General features: G+C 44.7%; 1 protein-coding gene across 1 annotated transcript in view; it reads left to right on the top strand.

Annotated features, from left to right (window-relative positions):
* LOC119423343 (Na(+)/H(+) exchange regulatory cofactor NHE-RF1) overlaps positions 1–8,007 on the top strand; it is a 112,599-nt gene extending 104,592 nt beyond the window's left edge. The window contains exons 5-6 of the mRNA XM_037690720.1: positions 6,878–6,982; positions 7,065–8,007. Of these exons, the coding sequence (XP_037546648.1) occupies positions 6,878–6,982; positions 7,065–7,220 (261 nt within the window). The 3' untranslated portion in view covers positions 7,221–8,007. The remainder of the gene's footprint in view (positions 1–6,877; positions 6,983–7,064) is intronic.
* The last annotated feature ends 2,211 nt before the right edge of the window (positions 8,008–10,218 follow it).

Raw genomic sequence — 10,218 nt, forward strand, 5'->3', positions numbered from 1 at the left:
AAATGTAGAAACGTTTCGTCTCTCGTCCGCGAGACTTCTTCAGACTGAAGAAGTCTCGCAGACGAGAGACGAAACGTTTCTACATTTTTTGTTGTTTTGCTTTGTTTTGGGTTTTTTTGAATGTCCAGAGGACCGGATTTAACTTTTTTAGATTTTTCTACCTGGATTATTGAGCATGCATCAGGATATCCCCAGGAAGGTGCTGACTGTGCTGATAAGCTCTGTGAGGTGCTGGCCAATATGTTTAACTCCTCTCTCACCCTGGCAACAGTTCTCACCTGCCTGAAGACCACCACCATCATCCAAGTCCCAAAGAGCTCTACAGTGACTGGTCTGAATGACTATCGGCCAGTAGCCCTCACACCGATAGTCGCTAAATGCTTCGAAATACTGTTCATGACCTACATCAAAACAACCATCAACATCAGCGAGGACCCTCACCAGTACGCATACCACAAGAATTGATCAACAGAAGACACCATCTCCTCTCTGGTCCATACTGCTCTCACCCACCTGGAGGACTCCTACATTTGTATGCTCTTTGAGGACTTCACGTCTGCCTTCAACACCATGAACAACACCCCCCCCCCCCCCCAGACCCTAGGACTAAGCCCTCCATTTGCAACTGGGTCCTAGACTTCTTAACAAACAGACCGCATTTTGTGAGGATCCACAACTTCTCCTCCTCCACCATAACCCTCAGCGCTGGCTTCCCTCAGGGCTGTGTGCTGGATGGAGAGACAGCTGAGCCGCACGTTGTTCTCCTGTTCACTCTGCTAACGTATGACTTTGCACCTACTAGGGCTGGGCCAAATCATAACGTTCATGATAATACTGGTAATAAAAAGCTTGCCCGGGCAAATAAATTATATCATGATATGCTAATTTCATGACGTAACACATCAGGGCTCCCCGCCCCTTTTAACAGAACCGAGCGCGCCGAACAACCAAACAGAATTGCCCACCCCCACCTGTTGGTGCTGGTGTAACGCTAATTAGTTGCACGCAATACTAGCTAGCTAAAAAGCTAAAAACAAACAACGCGCGGCTCAGCTGTCTCTCCATCCATCTCTAAACTGCAGGTACAGACAGTTTAACTGTCTCCCCTTCCCCAGCTCTGAGCTGCCGGCGCGGGCTGGGTCTCCCCCGCTCTAAACTGCCGGTACAAATATGCGCAGCTCAACTGTCTCTTGAGATCCACAGTCCATGACCAAGAACAGAGTCATGTGATGAAAGACAGAGCATCAGAGAAATTAATAAATCCTGCAGGAACAGAGGAAGCTGTAACACCACAAGCTTCAGGGTTAGCTGATCACCTTGTTACAAGTTCTAGAAGTTATAGCTCATTTAAAGGCAACATATTTTTGTTGTATGTTACATTTATGCTCAACAGATCTTAAGCTTCATTTTATTTAGTTATTTTGGGAAACTTCACTTGCACTTTAGTTTTTGTAATGGATTTTGTTTATCTATATTTTGTGCAGACTTTTTCAATCTAAATAACAGAAGGATCATTTTTAGTTTTTATTTTTATACTTGGAGACTGAATACTTAATAAAGTGATTTCAGTAAAATAACCCCTTATTTTTTTTTATTGTATATAATACTGCAAAGCAACATGTTAATTTTGTCAAATAAATAACTATAATTTCTGGGGGGTTTTTTTGTTTCTTTTGTTATATCACGAAATTTATTGTTATCGTTAGAATGCTCTGAAATATCACAATATTATATTTGAACCATATCGCCCACCCCTAGCACCTACCTATCCAAGCTATCATTGTAAAGTTTGCAGACGATACAGCGGTGATCACAAGTAATGATGAGTCCAGCTACAGGCAGGAGGTGGAACACCTGGAGATCTGGTGCAAGAAGAACAACCTTCCCATCAATGTGAAGAAGACGAAGGAGATGGTCATGGACTTCAGACGGAACAAACACACCTACCCCCCCCCCACCCCCCAAACATAAGAGGATCTGTAGTGGAAGTGGTCTCCAGCTACAAGTACTTGGGTGTGCACCTGAATGACAACCTCAGCTGGGGCAACAACACCACCAGCCTGATCAAGAAAGCTCATCAGAGACTCTACTTCCTCAGGCGGCTGAGGCGAGCTGGTCTGGGAAGCTCAGTCCTCACCTCCTTCTACAGGTGTGCAGTGGAGAGCATCCTGTGCTCCAGCATCAACGTGTGGCATGGAGGCTGCACAGCTGCAAAAAGAAAAGCTTTGCAGAGAGTGGTGAAAGCTGCACAGAAGACTGTTGGAGTCAGCCTCCCCACCATCACAGACATTTACACCTCTAGATGCAGGAAGAGGGCCACCTGCATCTTGAAGGACCCCACTCACCCAACACACTCACTTTTTGCCCCGCTCCCCTCAGGAAGGAGGTTGAGGAGCATTAAGTGTAGAACCATTAGGAACAGCTTCTATATGTGCTGCTGACTATCCATGTTGCTGATCTTATGCTGCTGATTTATTTCACGCTGCTGTGTTCATTCGTATTCATCTTTTTTCACAGACTCATGTTCGTACTGCTGTTGTTTGGTGTATTGTTTTTGTACTATTAGTGCTTAGCGTATTGTTAGTTTAGTGTAGTGGTTCATATCTTAGATCTTATTACTGTTTTTCTTTTGCATTTTATACTTTTGTTGGATCACAACAAGTTGTTGTTGAGTCGCAACAAGATTGGCGAAGATGGCCGCGCTCAGAGCAGCCGCAGATTCACAGGCTCCCAGTGAGATCCGTTTTCAGGAGTTCTGAGACTGACTCCGAACCTGACTCTCCACACATTAAGTGTGTTAATTGTAGCCGAACCGAACTGATGAGAATGTGAGACGATTTAACACTGAACACCGCATCAATCAACAACAATTTTAAGGCTACGCTTGGCAGACTGTAACTTTTACGGACATCAGCGTGGAGACAGCAGTGCTCAAACGGAAAGAGGAGACACTGTGCCTGGGGAAAGAAGAGAGGATGCTGGGCTTGCATGCTGGTGAGGCAGAAAACTAACACGAGGTCTGGCAGACTGCTAATACCGTCTGTCTTTCTGCCCAACGTCCGATCCTTGCATAACAAGATCAATCTGCTTCGACAAAGCGCGAGTGCCTCAGAAGAGATGAATGAATGTGCAGGACTCTTGTCTCACAGAGACATGGCTAAAAAGTGACATGCCGGATTCAGCTTTTCAGATGGACGGCAGACTTTTTTTCCAAGTGGACCACTGCAGCGAACAAATGGGGAAGACGCACGGAGGGGGAGTGTGTGTCTACATAAATAAAGGTTGATCCACAAACTGTGCGTTGATAAATGGTACATGCTCTGAGGCTTTAGAGCAACTAACTGTGAAGTGCCAACCACATTATTATCCCGCGAGTTTACGGCGGTGTTTATAATAGCTGTTTACATAGCTCTGGATGCTAATGCTAAAGACGTCCTGAAGGAGCTAAGTAATAACATCAGCTCACTTCAGATCAAACACCCAGAGGCTTTTATATAGTAGCTGGTGATTTTAACCACATAAATGTGAAGGAGACACTGCAAAGTTTTTATCAGCATGTGACCAATCCTACAAGAGGGAATAACACATTGGACCGTGTTTACACCAATGTGAAAGACACATATAAAGCCATACACCGCCCCCACTTGGGACTCTCTGATCAATCCTGCTGGCTCCTGCTTATCTGCCCCTGCTGAGAAGCTCCAGACCGACACAAAGGCATGGGTAAGAAACAGTGACTCGATGTTAAGAGACTGTTTTAAACACACTGACTGGCAAGTATTCCAGGAAGCTGCTGTCAAAGAGGGAAGAGCACATCACTGCCTGATGCTCTCAACAGATTCTATGCATGTTTTGAGGACCCAAACAGACCATCCAGCACCAGACTCACCTTATCACAAGAATTTTCAGAAGAGTTCCTCAGCCTGATCTCAGTAGAAGTAAAGAGTACTTTCAGGAGGATCAATCCTCACAAGGCAACTGGCCCGGACAACATCCCGGGGAAAGTGCTTAAAGACTGTGCCGATCAGCTCTGCGAGGTGCTGGTCGACATATTTAACTCTTCCCTCACCCTGGCAACAGTTCCCACCTGCCTCAAGACTGCCACCATTATCCCAGTTCCAAAAAGCTCTACAGTGACTGGCCTGAATGACTATCGGCCGGTAGCCCTCACCCCGATAGTCGCTGAATGCTTTGGAAAAACTGGTCATGACCCACATCAAAGCTAACATCAGTATGCATACCCCGAGAATTGATCAACAGAAGATGCCATCTCCTTTGTGGTCCACACTGCTCTCACCCACTTGGAACAAAAGGACTCCTACGTCCATATGCTCTTTGTGGACTTTTCACACATCTGCCTTCAACACCATGATTCCCCAGACCCTGATGGACAAATTAATCACACTAGGACTAAGTTCCTCTTTATGTAACTGGGTCCTAGACTTCTTAATTGATAGACCACAATCTGTGAAGATCCACAACTTCTCCTCCACCATAACCCTCAACACGGGCTCCCCCCAGGGCTGTGTGTTGAGCCCCATCCTGTTCACTCTGCTAGCGTATGACTGCGTACCGACCAATCCAGGCTGTCATACTGTAACGTTTGCAGACGATACAGCGGTGGTTGTATGAATCAAAAACAATGATGAGTCCAGCTACAGGCAGAGCTGGTGTAGGACGAACAACCTTCACATCAATGTGAATAAGACGAAGGAGATAGTCGTGGACTTCAGAATGAATAAACACACCTACCCCGCCCCAAACATATTTGCCCCACTCTTTCAGGCAGAAGGCTGAGGAGCATTAAGTGCAGAACCACTAGGCTGAGGAACAGCTTCTACCCTGAGGCTGTTAGACTCATAAATCTCTAACCAGGAAAAATCACTGTGAAAATTACTGGGGGGGGGACTGTGAAAATTGCTGTAATGCCACTTGGTTGTTGATACTGTATGTGCTGCTGACTATCCATGATGCTGATCTCATGCTGCTGATTATTTCATGTTGCTGTGTTCATTAGTCCTCAACTGCTCATACAGACTCATGTTCGTGCTGCTGTTGTTTTGGCACATTGTTTTTGTACCATTAGTGCTTAGTGTATTCTTAGTTTAGTGAATGTAGTATATTCTTAGTTCATGACTCGGATCTTACTAATGTTTTTCTTTATAATTTGTGTAACTGGGACTCTATGTACATAGTTTCGTCCCACCTCATGTATCATGTGTGTCGTGTATGACAAATAAAGAAATTTTGACTTTTGATTTTGACTATTGAGTTTGTCGATTCCTACAAATACTTGGGTATTTTGGTCGATTGGCATCTCAATTTTAAGCCCCATTTCAAAAACTTGTTAAAGAAACTGAAAGTAAAACTGGGTTTCTTTTAATGAAATAGATCCTGTCTAACTCTTCTAGGAAATGCCTTGTAACTGTGACTTTCCTTCTCTCCGTTGACTATGGTGACATTATTTACTTACATTAATTCCCCTACAAGCACCTTGCAGTTGTTGGATGCTATCTATCATGGTGCACTAAGGGTGCATTCACACCAGCCCTGTTTAGTCCGCTTTAATCAAACTCTAGCTCGTTTTCATAGAAAGTCCGGTTCGTTTATGGAGGTGTGAACGCGCCATCGAACTCTGTCATGGAACAAAAAGGCGAACTCTGGCCCGGGCTAAAACCTAGGTCTTGGTCCGGTAGAAGCGAACTCCAGCGCGGTTCGAGTACAGTGTGAATGCAAACAGACCGGACCCTGCTCTGCAGGACAAACAAACATGCATTTCTCTGACCTTATATGGAGCCGTCAGCTGCCTTGTGTGAAAAACAATATTCTCCATGGTCTTCTGTCTCATCTTCTGCTCATGCTAAGTCCATTTTTGAAAAATGACAAAATATAACTCCTAAAACTGCTAAAACTTGATGCCACTTCGTTTTTGTTTTTATTTACAATAGAAGAAGACGTGTCTTCAGAGGTTTTTGTGTCGTTTCTTTCAGTAGTTCTTGGTGCAGCGCCCCCACAGGCGAGCGGGGGAACAGGTTGGCTCAACTGCACAGTGCAGTGTGAATGCAAACGCACCAGCTCAAATGTAAACAAAAGGTCATGAATATTGGTCCCGAACCGAGTCTACCGGACAATCTGGTGTGAAAACGACCTAAGATCCATAACTGGGTGTAACTACCTTACCCTCCACTACACCCTGTAGTCAATGGTAAATGGACTGTAATTATATAGAGCCTTTCTATCTGATCAAGATACTCAAAGCTCTTTACACTACAATCTGTGCCTCATTTACCCATTCATACAGCACTCTACTAGATCTCTACAAAGCTAATTGAACAAATTATTCTAAAGAGACTAATCAGTGCTTTAGATCACATTCATACACTGATGGGACACACATCGGAGGCAATGAGGGGTTCAGTGTCTTGCCCAGGGACACTTCGGCTGGTGGATTCGGACCCCCAACTCTTGCGTCGGAGGACAACTGCTCAAAACCAACTGTTGAATGTCAACAACAAACTGGTTGATCCACTCTGAGAAGGTGCTATTTATAAGACTGAGCTGAACACAGCTCCTCAGAATGAAGAAGTCTTTTGGATGAAAGATGAAACGTTTCTACAAGTTTTTGTTTTTGTTTGTTTTTTGAACGTCCAGAGGACCTGACTTAACTTTTTTAGATAATAATAATAATAATAACTTTTACTAATCGACTTTTTAAATGTATGTGAATGTTTTTGTGCAGTGCCCTGAGACAATTTCTGTTGTGACTTGGTGCTATAGAAATAAACTGATGTCACCGGAGTTGTAGTCATCCTAAATGATGAAGCAGAGATACAGATACCTGTAGGTGTTCCTAATTTTGTGTGTGGTTGTGTTACAGGCAGCAGCTAAGCTGAAACCCAAACTGTCTGTGAGCTCTTCAGCCTCCAACTCCTCGTCCAACGCCTCCCTGCCTGCAGCCGCACGAAACTCTCCTCCTCCTCAGGTAAACAGTCACTAACTCCCTGCTGTGGAACTGTTCTGCAGATCAGAGACACGGTTCTGACAGTTTGTGTGTGTGGCTGCAGGTTGAACTGGCCCCGGAGCCCGAGCCGGCCACAGCCTCCTTGGGTCTGAGCATGTCTCTGGCTCAGGCTAAAGAGCGTGCCCATCAGAAGCGAGCGGCTAAGAAAGCGCCTGCGATGGACTGGAGCAAGAGGAACGAACTGTTCAGCAACTTATGAGGAGGTGCTGGATCACTCCGTGCTGCCCCCCAGTGGAGGATCCAGAGACGATCTGCCTCTGCTACTGCGTCCAATTCTTACATGCATCAACTCCTGTTCAGCAGTATTATATCATGATTTTATTATTTTAATTTAGAGATTTGATACCTTTTGTTCATGTTTTAATGACAGCTGTAATTTCAGCATCACACAGAAATGAAGGTTAATATATGAACATCTTGATGTACAGTTTCTGTTGTGGAAATGTGGGGCAAAGGAATGGAAATTCCTGACAGATTTTATTCAACAATTAGAAAATTTCAACAACAAAAATTTGCCCTCACTCCTATGATGGTGTTATGTTTCGATGTATGATTCAGAGAAATGAGATTGTTTCTTCTTTCTTCATAAATATGTACATATGTGAATGAATTTTAGAGGATATTTTACTGAAAACTCGGACAATCATGTTTGATGATTTTTTGAGGCTGCATCTGCTGATCTGAGTGTCAACAAATACTCCCAGCCTGAGCTCACAGTAGATTGTACTGATAAATATAACATTTGGATCAAATGGACCCGAGTCTGTCTTTTTAATGTGTCTACAGCAGCTGCTCCACAGGTTTTCACAGAACCTGAAGAAGTTTAAGCAAAAAAAAAAAAACATTAAAGAAGTTGTGTATTTTCCATGTTTGTGTGTCTATTAGCAAAAATATCATGAACTACAGGTTAGTTAAATGCAATTAAAACTCTCAGAAGTAATCACTGGATGTCTGATCAATTGAGAGTTAACCCAATTCAAGACGGTGGTCCCAGAAGAAAACAAAAATGTCTGTAGCTCAGTCAGGTACATCTAAAAAAAATTAAGTCTGGTCCTCTGGACATTCAAAAAAACAAAACAAAATGTAGAAACATCTCCTGATGCATGCTCAATAATCCAGGTAGAAAAATCCAAAAAAGTTCAATCTGGTCCTCTGGACATTCAAAAAAAACAAAGCAAAAAAATGTAGAAACGTTTCGTCTCTCATCTGAGAGACTTCCTCAGTCTGAGGTGCTGTATTCAGCTCAGTCTCTTAAATAGCACCTTCTCAGAGTGGATCAACCAGTTTGCTGCTGACAGTCAAACCAGCTACTCACATAATCAAGAAGGACCATCAGCCTAACAATGGATCATTAGCACACTGATGGCTGTTTACTGTTCACAGAGGGCTGAGTGATACTAGCAATCACAGCATTGTAAGAGGGGGACAGTTGCACACGTAGGCCTCCACCCCTGTTTAATGATGGACGATTTCTTTTCACAAAGATGGCCTCCTTTACTCCTCTCTCAAACCATCGTTCCTCTCTATCCAGGATGTGAACATCTTCATCCCTGAAAGAGTGACCGCTGGCCTGGAGATGAGTGTAGACCGCAGAGTCCTGGCCTGATGATGTTGATCTTCTGTGCTGGGCCATCCTTTTGGCCAGTGGCTGTTTAGTTTCCCGATGTAAGACTGATCACAGCCCTCCTGACACTGAACAGTATACACAACATTACTCTGTTTGTGCCGGGGGACTGGATCTTTGGGATGAACCAGTCTTTGCCGTAATGTATTTTGGGGTTTAAAAGCCACTGGGACGTTATGTTTAGAAAATAAACGTCTCAGTTTCTCTGATACTCCCTCAACATATGGAATGGGAGTATCAGAGAAACTCAATGTGTCGGGCTGTCTCTGTGTGCCTGTTTATGTTTCGGGTTGGGTTTTAGGTGATCCCCTCTCTTGGATCAATTTGGGCCCCCCATTGAATGTGGGGTCTACTTCCCCCTGTTGTGCTCCCCTCCGGTGGTTGGCCCCCCTGCCGCCGGTGCATTGGCGTCTCTCAGCATCTGGGGCTGGGTGGTGGGGTGTGTGCAGACCCGCCCTGGTGGCTGTCTGCCGGGGCCTGAGTGTCCTGGCTCTGTCGGGCCTCTGTTGGGGGGTGGTTTGACCTCGGGACTCGGTGTCCATGGCCGGATCCACTCTGGAGGGGCGGGTTGCCAGCGGGGCCTGTGGACTCGTCGCTGCAGCCTCCTGGGGTTTCTGCATTGTGGTTGCTGGGGATCGCCCAGGGCTTCCCTTTGCTTCTCTGGGGAGTGCGGGTGTCCCTGTTGGGGGACTCCCGGAGCTCCAGGCTTGGGGACCGCTGTGTGTCTGTGGCTCCGGTCTTGCCTTTGTTACCATCGTGTCTTGTGGGGACGGGTCTGTGGGTCCCCACATCCAGTATTGAAAGTTTTTATGGAGAAACCTTATAGTGATAAGCATGCTCACACAGGTGTTTAGATCCAGGTGTTTATCAGATACACACTCAACTGGGTTGTGGAGACCACTAAATATATCTTGTATTACCATGTACTGTATAAAATACTTTCTAATGATGTCATAAGTATCATTATATATGTTGTTTGTTGTTGTGGTTTCTTGGTTTTGTCTTGTTTTTGTTTTTTTCTTTCCGCAGGTCTAGAGGCAGACTTCAATGATGTTGATTTGTGTTCTCTTTATACCTCTCTCTCTCCTCTATTCATATCTCCTTCTTTAAAAAAAGGACCTCAGATGTTCTGGATCAGCTAGAACTGGTTCTGGTTTCTTCAAGGACCTCAGTGTGTAAATGTTCTGTATGATTCAGACTGGTACCAGCAGCTTCCTGCCAGTGGTCACTATGTTCCTCAGTGTGTTCTTCTCAGCTGCTGTTCTACTGAAGCAAACAATGTGAAATGTTCAAAGCCTCTCACAGAAGCTCAGTAAAACTGATGAACAAACAGGAAGTTGTGTTGTCACGTTCTTCACCTCCGTCTCGTCCCTCCTTTCTTTCCATGTTTCTGTGGAGATTCTGTGTGAGGACGGAGCTGTTGATGACTCGTTCTAATATTCAAACTGAATGTTTTGGGCTCGCTCTGTAGGACAACTTCCCTTGTGTTCTAGATACGTTGCATGAAGCTGCCTGCAGTGTTTCCCTGATTCAGTCCAGAGGTCAAAGGTCACTCCAGCTAGTAATACAAGTG

This window comes from Nematolebias whitei, chromosome 17 (genome assembly GCF_014905685.2).
Source record: "Nematolebias whitei isolate Nwh7 chromosome 17, NemWhi1, whole genome shotgun sequence".
NCBI lineage: Eukaryota > Metazoa > Chordata > Actinopteri > Cyprinodontiformes > Rivulidae > Nematolebias > Nematolebias whitei.